The sequence below is a fragment of the Rhinolophus ferrumequinum genome, chromosome 3, assembly GCF_004115265.2.
Source record: "Rhinolophus ferrumequinum isolate MPI-CBG mRhiFer1 chromosome 3, mRhiFer1_v1.p, whole genome shotgun sequence".
In the NCBI taxonomy this organism is placed as follows: Eukaryota; Metazoa; Chordata; class Mammalia; order Chiroptera; family Rhinolophidae; genus Rhinolophus; species Rhinolophus ferrumequinum.
Genome location: NC_046286.1, coordinates 42,337,210 through 42,351,892, shown reverse-complemented (window position 1 = coordinate 42,351,892; position 14,683 = coordinate 42,337,210). Strand labels below are relative to the sequence as shown.

The 14,683-nt window shown below is 40.7% G+C and overlaps 2 protein-coding genes across 5 annotated transcripts in view; both read right to left on the bottom strand.

Moving 5' to 3' along the window:
- LOC117020586 (cytochrome b5 reductase 4) overlaps nt 1-7,344 on the bottom strand; it is a 71,563-nt gene extending 64,219 nt beyond the window's left edge. For all 3 annotated transcript variants that reach the window (XM_033103178.1, XM_033103176.1, XM_033103177.1), the window contains exons 1-2: nt 7,099-7,344; nt 2,999-3,152 (exon numbers count right to left, since the gene is read on the bottom strand). In XM_033103178.1, the coding sequence (XP_032959069.1) occupies nt 2,999-3,152; nt 7,099-7,173 (229 nt within the window). In that variant the 5' untranslated portion in view covers nt 7,174-7,344. The remainder of the gene's footprint in view (nt 1-2,998; nt 3,153-7,098) is intronic.
- Nucleotides 7,345-9,478: 2,134 nt separating this feature from the next.
- RIPPLY2 (ripply transcriptional repressor 2) lies at nt 9,479-14,127 on the bottom strand. Of its 2 annotated transcripts, none has more exons than XM_033103180.1 (4): nt 13,590-14,127; nt 13,111-13,189; nt 12,731-12,795; nt 9,479-9,754 (listed from the first exon to the last, which is right to left on the bottom strand). In XM_033103180.1, exons 1-4 carry the CDS (start codon nt 13,634-13,636, stop codon nt 9,607-9,609), a joined length of 339 nt encoding a protein of 112 aa, XP_032959071.1. In that variant the 5' UTR covers nt 13,637-14,127; the 3' UTR covers nt 9,479-9,606. The 2 variants fall into 2 exon arrangements, with proteins under 2 accessions (XP_032959071.1, XP_032959070.1); XM_033103179.1 differs by lacking the exon at nt 13,590-14,127 and adding an exon at nt 13,370-13,581.
- Nucleotides 14,128-14,683: the final 556 nt, after the last annotated feature.

Genomic DNA, 14,683 nt, shown 5'->3' with positions numbered 1-14,683 from the left:
TGAAGCTAAATATGATATACATCCCCCTTTTAAGAAGGTATCATTAATATTTTAAATTAGAACAGCTAAGAAGAAAAAGTCAATTATATTTAGTCATACGATTTCTTTTACTTTCACTCAGGATCGTATTAGAAATTACCAGTAATTTGTTTGTCTCACATTCACCCTACTTTCCACTGCCTTTGTCCATATCCTGGTTCACCTATTGTCACCTGAACTGTAAGGTGCTAAATGCTTTCCTCGTCCCATTTCAATTCACTGTACTCACCACCAGACTGGTTCTTCTAAGACACATTCTGATCACAGTGTCCCCAATTCAAATATCTATGACAGCTCACACTGCTGTCTAAATTAAGGATACATTTCTCAGCCTGGCTTTCAAGGTCCTCCAGTCTGACCTGACATACCTGTCTAGTCCCCTTCCCTATAATTCTCCAACAGTTAACCTCAGTTCCAGAACATAACTCAAACTTTTCTGTGTCTATAGCCTTGTTTAGGCCTTCGCCTCCAATTTGGATGTACTTCCTCATTTCCTGCTGAAATCCTGTCCACTACTTCAAGGCATATCTCTACCCCAAAAGCATCTCTGATTTTCCTAACCCACATGTCTCCCTCCCTTCAATCTCTCGCTTTCTTTACAGCCTTCTTACGGCACTTCATTCATTCACTTAGACATTACCGTATCCTACTAGAGTGGAAACTCCAAGGGCAGAGCCTAAACTGATCAGTGTTTCTGGATAAAATAAAAAGAAAAAGAAAAAGACTCATCCAAAAGTAAACAGAAAAAAAAAAAGATATATCTTACTTTTGCGAAGGGGGGGAAAGCCTTATTATTAATATAGGAGAACAAATCCTTCAAAAGAAACTTTTAAAAAACATATCTTTAAATCAACAATTTTACCAGAAGAGATGCCATGCATTCAAACCGGTACAGGATATATGTAACTGGAGCAGTGTGTATTACTTTTCAAAATAGCAAACCAGTCCCTTATCTCCATTAATACATCAAATGAATAATAAAGTATGACTGTATTCTAATAATACCTCATTTATCTGATATCACTACGACAGGAAGGGTGCACATAAGCAAGTTTTCTGGAGAAGTGGCATCCTACTGCAGAAACACAGCTCAGACACGCCTGTAGCCAGGGTCAGCTGAGAGATGGTCCTGGGAAACCGGCCTCCCCCATCACCCAGTCCAGCAGAAAACACTCAGGCAGAGTGGTGAGGTCATTTTGTACAAGTTACTTACACCTGGTGAACAGGTAGGCAGCAGGGAAGGAGGGCAAGGAGGAGATTAAAAACCCTTTAAACTACAAAAGATGTTTTGCATGGCAGAATCCTCTTTCCAGGTTGTTGGAACTAGCCATGGCTTTACTTCCCTGAGAAACTTTGGGGAGTTAAGCAGCTGTTCTTCTGTCATGAAAAAAGTTATGTCATAACCTGTTGGAAGATTCCATTCCTTTTGCCACTGATAAAAATCTCACACTATAATTATGTCTGGTATGCATTGAATTGTGCACCCCAAAATTCGTATGTTGAAATCCTAACCACCAGTACTTCAGAACGTGACCTTGTTTGGATATAGGGTCACTGCAGAGATAACCAGATGAGGTCCTACTGAAGTAAAGTAAACCCTTACTCCGGTATGACTGGTGTTCTTATAAACACAGGAAATCTGAACACAGACAGGGAGAATGCCACATGAAGATGAAGGCAGAGTTCAGGGTGCTGCTTCTACAAACCACGCAACTCCAAAGATTGGCACAGACCCACAGATGCCAGATGAAAGGAGTGGCACAGACTCTCCCTCACAGCCCTCAGAAGGAACCAACCCTGCCAGCAACGTGATCTCAGACTTTCAGCCTCTAGAAATGAGACAATAAATTTTTGTTGTTTAAGCCACCTAGTTTGTGGAACTTTGTTTGGGCCCCCTTAGGAAACCAATTGGTATTTACTGGTGTCTTTCCATTTATCAAATCACCAATCTACTTTATCAAAAATCTACTTTATCTTCAGCCTACTTCATTACTCTTACTCCCATTCAAAAAGCTAAAACTCAAATCTAACAATTCTACAAATCTTCTTTGTGATCAAATCACAAATCACCAACCACACACCTCTTTAAGAAACCAAACTTCCTACAAATGTGCTCCATTCATTCCACAAACGTATACTGATGACCTCTATGTGCCAAGTACCAAGGACAGAGCAGTAAGACGGACTTGGTCCTGGCCTCACAAAGGTTACAGTATAATCAAGGTAACCGACAAAACCCAAAATTATAAAATGATAAAATTAAAATTGTGATACTAGCAATACATGACAGACATATTTAACCATGTCTAGATGACTCAAGGTCATCGCCATGGAGACCTACTATACAGTTCCATGCCCTTTATTGTTTTGCTCCCCTCCTAGATGCCAGGCTGTTGGATACCATGCAGTCTGCTTTTACTTGCTACCCTTCTATCTCTCTGCTCACTCTCTGAAACCCACCAATTCCTAGTTTGGAGTTTCTACTTTGTTCTGGGCTAGAAATATCAGGTAATTAATATTGCTAAGAAATATACATTAAATAGTAAAAACTGCTGCAAGTAAGAACTGAAGATTTGGCTTTCATACTAACATGCTTCTTTACTTTAGATTCTCAGAGACATTTTTCCTGACAGAATTCTGTTACAAGGCACTAAGGTGGAACATTATTTTATGTAAAGAAGGTGTCATGGAATAATTTTACTGCTTTGGTATTAAGTTGACTGGCAAGCAATTGTTCACTTTCAAAGGGAATATAGTATAGGGATGCTATGTAAACAATTACATAAGGAAGAAATACTGTCCAAACTTGGAATTAAAAAACTTATTGCCCAGTCTAAGGCACATTTTTTTAATCTAATTGTGAATCATATCACCAGATTACGGGACCGTGAAGTTATACAGCACTACAATGGCAAGGCCCAGCCAAAATTGTTTGCAGTACACAATAATTACCACCTACCTCTTATGCATATCCAACAATCATCTTTTTTGTTGTGTTTTACAAGTTCTTCTTCAGTTACTTCAAATAGTCTGCCTTTTAATCCTGTTAGGTCCTTTCCACTTTTGGTCAGTCGAATCCAATCCATAAGACTTCTGCCCTGTTTTAGAGGTACCTAAAAAAGGAAAAAGGGAAGAATGCACTGTGGCTTCTTCAAGTCAGCTGCTCTCCCTTCCCTCCCGCTGTTTGTCTTCAGGCTACTTCATTACTCTTACTCCCATTCAAAAAGCTAAAACTCAAATCTAACAATTCTACAAATCATCTTAAAGCTGTAGGAGGCTGTCAGAATCATTTTTGCTATATTAGAATTATAAATAAAACATCATTTAAAATACCTGGGCTGTGAGGTAGAGCTTAGAAATTCTGTCACACAGATGTTCAGCATAATGGTGCCATAGTATAACAAGAATAGTATTGAATCTGGAGTCAGAAAAGTTTTGGTCTTGGCTCTGTCACTAACATGTTATATAGTCATTTACCAATTGGGACTAACATTTCTTTGCCTTAAAAATCAAGAGATTTGATAGAAGAAAAAATAAACAACTGGCTAAAGTTGATCTCCTGAATTGTCAATATATACAGAACATTAGAAATCACTAGATAGCAATTAATTTCCTAAGAATCCACTGAGAAACAAAGGTTATCAAATAATGGAAAATAATAATGCTGTAAAACTCTAGGAAAGGGTTTGGCACACTGACCCACACCTGTTTCTGTACAGCCCTTCTGCTAAGAATCATTTTCACATGCCGTGGTGCTAGTGGTGGTAAAGAGATGAATACTTAAGTGGCCGTGCGGCCCTCAAAGCCTAACATATTAATTATCTGGCCCTTTGTGGAAAAGTTTGCCTATGCTTGCCTAGAGGATTTAATAACATGATGTTTGGGTTCTTTGTGTCTTATTTTTCCCAAAATACATTTTCAAGGCTTTTAGGTAAGAAGTATTAGTATTTTAGGAAGTTACAACAACCTAGTGGACATTTTCAGCAACTTGTATAACTAGTTTGTAACAAAGTACCAAAAGGATGTTTAATGTAAAAGCAAGCACATTCAAGGAAGTGTATTGCTACAGACTGAATGTCTGTATCCCCCGAGAATCCAGGTTGAAATCCTAACCCCAATGTGATGGTATTAGGAACTTTTGGTAGGTGATTAGGTCACAAGGGTAGAGCCTTCATGAACCAGATTTATGTCCTTATAAAAGACATCCCAGAGAGGTCCCTCACCCCTTCTGCCCTGTGAGGACATGGGAAAAGATGGCTATGAACCAGAAATCAGGCCCTCACCAGACATGGAATTAGCTGGTACATTGATCTTAGACTTCCCAGCCTCTAGGACTATGAAAAATAAATTTCTGTTGTTCATCAGCCACCTAATCTATCATATGCTGTTACACCGGTAGTAGCCTGAATGTACTAAGACATTTATATACTTCACTTTCCTGGATCGTACCTATTTTAGGCATTTACTTACCCCCAAAATAACAAAGTTAACAGGTCTGTGGTGCCTTTCCAATTTTACATCCCTTCCTATCAAGCTGCAACATCCCATTCTTACCATCACTGAAACTCTAGGTCTTTTGGTCCTAATAAATGAAGTCGAGTGTGAGAATACAATCTTTCCCACCCCAAACTAAAATCACTTGTCTCTCTTGTCTGTGTGGATTCCAGAATCCAGAGGGTAGTGAAAAGTAATCTTTCGAAAATGTAAATCTAATCATGGGCTCTTCCTACTTTTGTGGCGGGCCACGTTACCTTATGCTAATGTCTCTCAGTTCCCTAGAGTGGTTTACCAGGCTCCAGAATCTGGTCATAGTTTACCACACTAGCTCCATGTTTTAACTTTTGCTCCTTCTCATTACATAATTTAGCTAAATGGGAACAGAGTCCTTGATTGCTGTGAAACACTTGCTCCCCTGCCTCTTCTCCCTGGCAGACATTTCCTCCAGAGGCCTTCTCTGACCCCCAACTCCTTCATGCTCATAACACACTATTAAACCACTTATAACTGCCGGTTTACTGGTCTGTGCAGCCTGTTAGACTAAACTTCTTGGGAACCACATCTTCAGCATATGGTAGGTTCTCCACAAATATTTATTTGCCAGTGTTAGTAGAAATAATAACAGCCATCAAATAGAGTGCATCCTGTATGCCAGGCACTGTGCCAAGGTGCTTTACACAACAATCCATGAAATTAGAATAAAAGCCTCAGGGCAAATAACATTTAGTGAGTGCTTACCTCATACTAAGACTATGCTAAGAGAAACATTATTTCATTTAATCCTATGAACAACCTTATAAAACGGGTACTGTTATTCCCATTTACACCCGAGGAAACAGACTCAAAGAGGTTAAGTGGTAGAGTTGGGAATAGAATCTGGGGCTTTCTCACTCAGAAGTCTGTGCTCTTAGCAATTATGATATACAACCTCCCCAACTAGATTCTATTTCTCAGTCTCTACCCATTTCATATAATCCTGACTCCGCTTCTAACATGTTCAAGATTAGCTTGTTTCACAAAGGAAAAAAAAAAGTCTTAGTTTCTCTTTGAATCACACAATAATCTTACTTTGTTCTCTTTTTGGACCCAAAGACATACCTTTGTCATCATCACCTGCGAACCTTTTGTCTTTGTCTCTAAGGTTTCTCCTTTAAATGGATGCTGAGAGTATGACTGGTAATTTTAATGGAAAAGGGAATCTACTCATATTTTAATTCATAGATTCTTTCTCTGGAAAGGCTATGCTATTCAGCCAAACATTTAGCTAACGGAGAGAAACAGGGCAAAAATCAAGGAAGGGGACAAATGAGTAGATGGCTAGATGACACATGGAGTGAAAAAATGTCACAGCCAGAGTTACATCATATCAAGCCTATAGAGTCTAGGGCATCATTCCTTAACCATGTCCCTTTTCTGTGAAATGGAGATAACAAACTCATCCACTTCATAGGATCATTGTAAAGATTAGATAAGTTAATATATGTAAAGCGATTGAAACACTTAGAACACACATGGCCTTCAGTAAGCACTGAATAGACCTCAGCTATGTTAGTATTATAGGTGGGCTTACATTACAGACGTCTGAAAAGCGAATGAGAGCTACAGATCCCTGAACCCATAATTCTTGTCTAGAGTCACACTCCAGGTCTAAGTGGTGGGGGAAAAAAGTCGGTGAAGGTCCAAATGATGCTAATAAGATCCAAGAGCCCAGAAATGCAAAAGGTGTGGCCCAAGTAGGTGGAAGTCTCACAAACAAAACATGATGTGGTTACCGAATGAGGAAACAACAGCAGCAAGCAACATGCGTGTTGCAATGAACACAGAAGACACGTTTATTAAATATTGCTAATGTGAAATACATTTGTATTCCACCTGTTGCTAACTGTAACCATGTTCAACAAAAACTAAAACTGTATTAGCTTCGAAGTCATCAAGTGGTATCAGTAGAAAAGGCAGTTACAAAACACCGAGGTACCAGAAGAAGAAAGAAAGGCAGTGTGACTTGGAGAAGTGTCCATACACCTAAAGGGAAGTTTGGAGACGTTCTGGCTTCTGCAATCTCCCCTAGCTCCTGGCGACCCCACCCTGGGAGGGATGGTTACTGGTCACTGTCGCCACTGCCCCACCTTTCCCTTCCGCTAGGGAACCCACACCACGCAGAACTCCTTCGGAAAGTGAAGAACAAAAGACCGGAGAGGAGGATAGGTCGAGGGAAGGAAGCTAATACTCAGTCCCTACAACCCAGCAAGCACAGTGCCTGGCCCTACCGTATACATCTGCATTGAAGTCGCGGGGAAAAGACTTGGAGAAAAGGTAACTGACAGAACGGGATTAAGGGATGGGAAAGAAAAGGGACCCGGGTGTGAGAGGCAGGTTAGGGGAGTTCGAGGTCTGGAGACCACAGGGGATCAGAAAGAAGTTGCCAGATAGGGCAGGCAGGACAGAAGGTTAGAGCCGGACAGGAGGTGGGAGGGGGTCGGAAGGAGAAAATGGACTGTACTGGAATAGGAAACCCCGGCGGGAGGCACGCGCTGAGTGAGACCGTCAGTGTCACTCGCTTACCTTGCTACGCCCCCCGGAGGCGACGCGCTGCTGCGAGCTGGGGGCCGGGAAGGACTGGGACGGGACGTTCAGCATCCTGGACCCCTGGTCCGGGCCCTGACCGGGGTCCACCGCCAGACTGAATCGCTAAGCTACACCCCTCTTCTTTAACACCTCCCGCTCCGGCTCCGGGGCCGGGCAGAGGCCAAGCCCCCAACCCACTTCCGGGGTCGCTAGGGGTAAGGCGCGCCATGACGCAGCACGTCGGGTCCGCGGAGGGCGGGGCCAACGAGGCGGACGGAGCGCCGGCGTGGGAGGAGGGAGGGCGGAACCACGGGAAAGTACGCATGCTCCGTTTGTTAGCCACGCTGAATTTCAGCACCGAAAGGAGGTGATAGCTATTCCGCGGAAAGATTCAAGTGAATGAAGCTGTTCGTTAGCCTTGGTGCTGACCGAATCTGAGAAGAAATTCTTCTACAGTCCTGTTAACCCACAACACAAGTGTTTGTCCATTGTTCAGCACTACCATTACACTAGTACTTAACATATGGAATAAAATAACACTATTAGAGCATTTTGATTTCTCTGAAACTCTCTCCTCTAAAACACCAGGCTATTCAGGAAAGAAAATACTTGAAAAGCCAAGGTGTCAAATGCAAACAGCTACTCCTGTGGGCTGAAAACTTCATCATTAAGAACTCTCGCTAACGACTGACATTATGAGTCAAACACGTTAGTAAAGTCTTCTGTTCATTTACCTGATCGCGAATTCTTCCTCCTCATCTAACTTCCTGTCTTCCCTGAAGTATACAGGGAATTGTACACTGATGCAGCCCACTCCAAATTGCAGTATTGAACAGCAACATTTACCAGTCAGATAGGTTTAGTTTGGATGCCATACGAGTACTTGCACTTGAGTAGCCTTATGCAAGGTGCTTTACTATCTCAAAGCCTCATTTTCCCATCTGCATAGTAGATTTAGGTTTTAGTAAGGATAAAATGAGATGTCATATGTAAACGACATGATACATTGTCTGATTAATAGTAGGCACTCAATAAATGGCAGTAGCTCTTCATACTTCCAACATATTAATGAACGAAGCACAAATACTGTGCAGGTAAACAACAGTCTCTAACACTCAAGGTTCAAACTGAGAACCTGGTGAGTTTTTCCTTGGAGGAACACACACATCCTGAGAATAGAATGCAGTGAAGGGAGAGAGTTTCCAGAAAAAAATATAGTTCTAATAACCCTTCCTATCCTTCTTCCATTACTAATTTTTTCCTGAGTCTGAAACATGGTTTGAACTTGACCTATTTCAATTGTCTTGTCCATAAAGTGCCTGTGTATTAATCTTTGTAGTTGCTTTTCAATTAGAAGGAAAGTGTGTGAATATATGTAACCATTCAAGTAAGAGATATTTCTTAGCTAGGTAACCATCTCTGACCTTCACCTCTGCCCATTATCATTCTGGAATATTATAGAAACATTTTTTTATTTGCAATTGAAATGTTTATTGTGAAAAAATTGCATTTGAGCTAAAAGAAATTCATTACTATAACTTACTATTACCTTTATGTAACTTGCAAAACGCTCCGGTTTTCTCATTAAAAAATAATGTATTCATCTATAGGTCTACTTTTAAAAAATTAATCACTAAGAATTTATTTCACTTCCCACAAGAAAATTTTTACATGAGAATATCAGGAGCAGGGAACAAGAGAAAAGGAAGATGATGTTGTTGGAGAATGTTTCATATCTGCCAAATTTCTTAGCTCTCCCTTGGACAGAAATGGAAAAATACTATCAAATTCTGACCTTTTGGCACCCATTTTTTAGACCCCATGTAAGTCATGCCTATTGAAACATTTTGTTTTAATTCTGGGGATTCTTTAATGTAGTTCCATAAGTATTGAACACCCATGCTATTTTACTACTGGGTTAAGGACGGCAGAAGAGTATTAAAGTGAGAATTACTTGACTCATCATTCATTAAAAATCCCTAAAAATTAATAGCCTTAACACTGATTCCCATTCTCAGTTACAATGATTTATTGTTTTCGCCATCTGCTAACAAATACATAATAATAACGTGTGATTGGTAACATAAGGTGATTTTCTTCATATCTAATAATATTCATCTGTAACTACAATATCCAATGGATAGCAATAAGAAATAGCAGATGTTACAAGATTCAGTTATTGTCATTCTATGCAAAGTTATAACTAAATATTTGCAAAATTATAACTAAAGAAACATGTTTTCATGAAAAGAGATCAAAATTATCTTTTGTTTATCAAATGTTTACAATACAACCAAAACATTTGTAAATGGCATCTATTTTTAAATTCCAGTATTGAATTATAGTATAGGGATAAAAAAAGGCCCAACTTCCATAGTAATTATGAAATATTCCTTTTATTAATAATTTATATACAAATATATTAGCTTAAAATGATTATGATATATTTACACACTAAATTTAAATCCTACAAAGTTTTAATGTCATCAAAAGTAACGAATCAGATTAATTTTCACAGATCAGTTCCTCAATTTCATCTTCACTATCAGAATCTTCATAAAATGAAATTGTGGCTTGAATTGGAAAATTTTTCAGAAGAGCTTCTGCTTCTTGATATAAGTAATCATAACACTTTGATTTTGGCCAAAATAGTCTGAAAGAAGCAGACAACATAATACACTTTACTTTTTCATATTCAGAATCCTTATCTCATGAAATGTTCAAATTTCCAGAGCCCCATACATTTAACAATTGTTTTATGCATTTTGACATAGCCTTAAGATAAAGAGCTTTAAAATGCTATTATCACAGCTTTCATGGAGTCTACTTGCTGAAGAATCAATAACTGGTTGATTACTTTAAAAATCTTTATCCGAGGTGTAAAATGAGTCAAACAAATTCACACTAAACACTGAATGAGTCAAACAAATTCACACTAAACACTGAATGAGCCTAAAATCAATTTTTAGCTTACTTTATTATGCATCATGATATATTTATTCTTTAAAAAATACAGAAGAAGGTTTGTCTTCCAATTTCCAAATTCCTTAGGAATAATAATTGAGTCTTGCCACTACATTAAAAATTCTGATGGTAGGCAACTTTACAAAGACAAAAAATATTATGCACCTTACACGAAGGCAGAAATTACCTAGTATCTTGCATAAAGCTCACAGATTTAACTCTTAGTTACAGATGTAGCCAAAGTAAGTTTAGGGAAGTATGAAAAGCAATATTTTTAAAGTTTGTCTATGGTCTCACAACTTGAAGTACAGAAAGGCTACCTCTGACCTCAAGCTTGATCCCATCTCCCTCCCCTTGCCACATCAAATAAAATTTGGAAACATCATACTGAGATATTGAGAATGACACTGGTTTTATACAAATAATTTTCATGTAAACATGATTACCTCAGAATTTCAAATTTATGAAAAATATTCATCTTGTCATCTGGTCTTCTATTATTTTTCATCCAAGGAAAAGAGGAGGGATAAGGCTGAATCACCAACTATAGTACAGTCATTTCAGTGGAGTAAGTAGCCCCATGTACCCATATAATAGAGTGATTTTAACAAAGAGAAGGTACATTATGTTTAGTATACTCCATTTTAAAAGGCAGAAAGACAGGTAATATAGTTTGTAAATGTTTTTAGCAAAACGGTGAAATTTTTTTTTTATAATTTTGCTGTCAAATTAGTAACCATCAATAATTCAGTCATTCAATACCTATTTCAGTGCTCTTGTGTGCCAGACATCATTTGTAATTCAAAGATGAATAAATCATGGCCCCTACCCTCAAGAGTTGACAATTGAGTAAAAAGAATCAGAAACCACTACCGCTCAGGATAGAAAATAATACAAATAAAATTAAATTAAGAGCAGTACATATATATAGCTACAATAATTCAGAAAAGAAAGGAATTGATTATATAGGATTTCCCTAACATACGTTTACCAAATGTCCCCAAGTCTGTATTTCCACTTAAGATCCTGATGCTGGCTCCCCGGTCTATATATGCAGCTCTCAAATGGACATCACTATTTGGATGCCCCACAGGCACATTAAATACCATAAATGGAAAACTGAACTCATTATCTTGCTCCCCAAATCTGTTTTAGCCCTAATTTCCATTCTGTTAGTATAGCATTCAACCTGGTCATCAGCCACAAACTCGGGAGCCATTCTGTCTTTTTTACCTACGATATCCAATACATTATAAGCTTAATCTAGTCTATCACCTAAGAATTCCCCAAATTCACCCAGTCCTATCCCCACTTCCAATGCCTTAGAATGGCTCTTTATCATTCTTGCCTGAGCAATTTCAGTAAGTTCCAATTTCATCTTTTGGTGTTCTAACGAAGCCTATATACCATTCGCTTAGTGATTTTTCTAAAATATACATCTAATGACACCATTCTTCTGGTTAAAATTCTTTGAGTAACCCCCAAAACCACATACAGAATAAAGTCCATGGGTTCCCAATGCCACATACAGGATTAGGACTAAACTCTGTATCAAGGTGTACAAGATCTAGCCTTTGGCTTCCCTGCTGGAATGGCCACAGCTTCACATACCCCAATTCCAGCTCCTTGATGGATACTCCCAGAAGGAGTCATGCTGTTTTCCTATGCTGCCTCTTTTCCTATCTCTTTTCCTATGCTATTACTTAGGCCCCTACCTCCCCCACCTACTGTCTACCTGGATAACTTCAAGACTCAGTCAGGTAACCATAACCTACAATACACACTTCCTGACCCATCCCCACTCCCTCTGGCAGAGTTAGACACTTCATGCCCTGAATGAATATATTTGTAAAACTGACCAAATTGAACTCTATAACAACACTTGACACTGCGGCTGTGATTATTTTTTCCTGTGCCCTTCCCGTGTAGTGGTAGCACATGGTAGGAAATTAATCAATATGCTATTTATAAACACACATTTTACAAACATCATATAGCTCTTCACCTAACAGCTCTCTGAAGCAGGCAAACTGCAGAATTAACCTTTCACCTGAATAAAAGCTACAAAGAATCCTACAGGAAGGCTGACTTCCTGTGCCTAGAACCCTTATTCTTATGCCCAATAACTTGCGATCCCTTTTATAATCCTTAGTAATCTTTAGAATTTTCATCATATTTCCATTTTCTCTTACATGTCAAGCTCTATTTGCTAGATTTGCTGTAAAGCTGCAACTTTGAACACCATTTTCCTTCCGGTTTGCAAGAGAATAAGAATATACACACGCTGCCAGGTGTGAAGCCAATTTCATTCGGATCCCTTGGCATAAAAACAAAAAAAAAAACTGGTTCTGCACCAGTTGCACCAAAATGTCACAGTTCAAATTTTACTATATCGTCCACTTTCCCTCTAACATAGTCCTTAAGCTTTTACTGAGAATGCACTGATTGACAGTTCTTTTAGGTAAGAGCATGAGCTCCTACAGTTTTCAATTCAATGAATAAAGGATTTCTGGGACTGGGAGGATAAAGAAAGCTTGAATATTGACTTTCCAAGAGAGAAAAACTGCAGGACCAGCTGCTGAGCTGGGTTGTGCGACGACGACTTCCCCGGCTCTTCGCTAGGGCGGGAGGATCAAGAGACCTTTGGTTCTGGCCAGTCACTCACCTGACCGGGTGTCTGTATCGGGAAAGCTTTCCAGAGGCTTCGGTCATTCCGGGGCCATTGGGCATCTGGGAACATAAAGAGATGAATCACAGTTATCACTCACCTTCTTCTAGAAATTGGAAACGAGCTCGACCAAGTGTTCCTCGCGACCGCAGGGAACGTGACCCCGGCTCTCAGCAGCCTCGCTCTCGGTCGGATCTGTGTGTTCCAGTTGCTCAGGAGGACACACTCCCCGCATCAGCTCTGACAGGGCCACCGACTGGCGCGATCTTAAGCGAGGGGAAGGCCGGGCGCGTGTCCTTCTCGGAGGGGGTGTCCCCAGCCTTGGTTGATCATCTGCGCCCCTCGGAGGCGCTGCCCGCCACGCACAGCTCACTCACCGCCTCCACCGCGTGGTGCGGCGCCTCCTCCTCCTGCTCGCCTCGGGTGTCAACCCAAGGTCTCCAGAAGCCTCCGGATCTGCAGGGTGGGGAGCAAAGGCGCGCAGGGGAGACGTGAGCCCAGACCCGGCAGAAGCATTTGCACCCGAGTGCAGGCCCGAGGGATGTTGGGGGGCGCAGAGCGGAGGGGAGGAGCTGGGGAGGTGCGGTAGGGAGTGGTGGGGTGGGGGAGGTGCATGGCAGTGGAGAGGAGCGATACCCCGACTCGGTGCCTCCGCGCCGCGTGGGGCGGTCGAGGACCGACGGCAGCAGGCGGCTGCAGCGCGCGCACTCGCGGGCTCCGCTCTCGCCGCGCTCTGCGGTCTCCATGGCGCGGCGGGGCTCGGTGCACCGCCGCTGTCAGCTCGCGGGCTGGCCTGGCCCCTTCCGCCCACCGGCCCCAACCCTGAGCTTATATAGCCCCGCGGCCTGCTGCTTGTTGAGATATTCCTTGCCTGTCCGCCCCTCTCTGCCCGGCTAGCCGCATAAACAAAAAGGCTGCGCGTGAAGGTGCAATGGGCTCAACCGGGTGTGAACGCGTGTAACTCCCAAATGGCCCGGGAAGGGGTTTGTCGAGGGAGTGTTAATCGCTCTTCACACATAGCTGCGGGGGGAAAAACAACATTCGCCCGAGCAGCCAATTTCCAAGTGAAGAGGTTAGGAGGGGATAAAATTAAGTGATTCTACACGTTTTGTGTATTTCTGCAAAAAGGCCAAGTGGCTGGTAATTGCTTGACTCGCCAGTCTCACGGCTTTTTGGCCTTCGACAAATGAAACTGGTTCTGCACCCCTTATTCTAAAAGCTGGGATGCGGAGTAAAGTAAAAGTAATGGCCTTAACTCCTCTTTCTGGCACGGTACAAGATGGGTGAATGAATGACCTCAAGGAATATCGTTTTGTTGTTGTTGTTTTTTTTCTTTTTATTGTATTAACATTCTAGGTTCATACATCTGCCTATTATTAAGATAATAAAAAGTTCACAAGAGATGAATAGTAAAACCTTGAATGTTCCAGCCAAGAAGGTCAGAGACGGGAGTCACATGATTTATTCTTCTCATGTCTTTGTGATTTCCCCCAATATCTTATCGGTGGCTCCTGAAAATAAGTCTTGAGTTTCATCTGTAATTCTGTCGGTACTTGGCATTTTGTCATTCAATGATAATTAGAAAATTATTTTGTGGGGTTGAGATATGTGAAGAATGATAATGGAATCTTGAAAAGTTATGATACAGTACAAGTTAGTCAACCTCTTTATGCCCTGTTTCTCTCATTTAAGTTACCCCTGGCTCACTACAGAGATCCACTAATTTGGTGTAAAAAAAAAAAAAGTGTTGTGCTTTAAAGAAACAATGATATATAAATATCATAGTTTTTTTTCCCAAAATAATAGAGCTGTTTAAATAATAGAGCTAACTTTCTCTTAAAAGTTATAGACAAAAACCTTGAATGTAAGCTATAGTCGCTGCTATTCATTCAGTGACTGCATAGGAAAATAATCCATTTAATTAATACTTAAGGGCCTATAATGATCTAC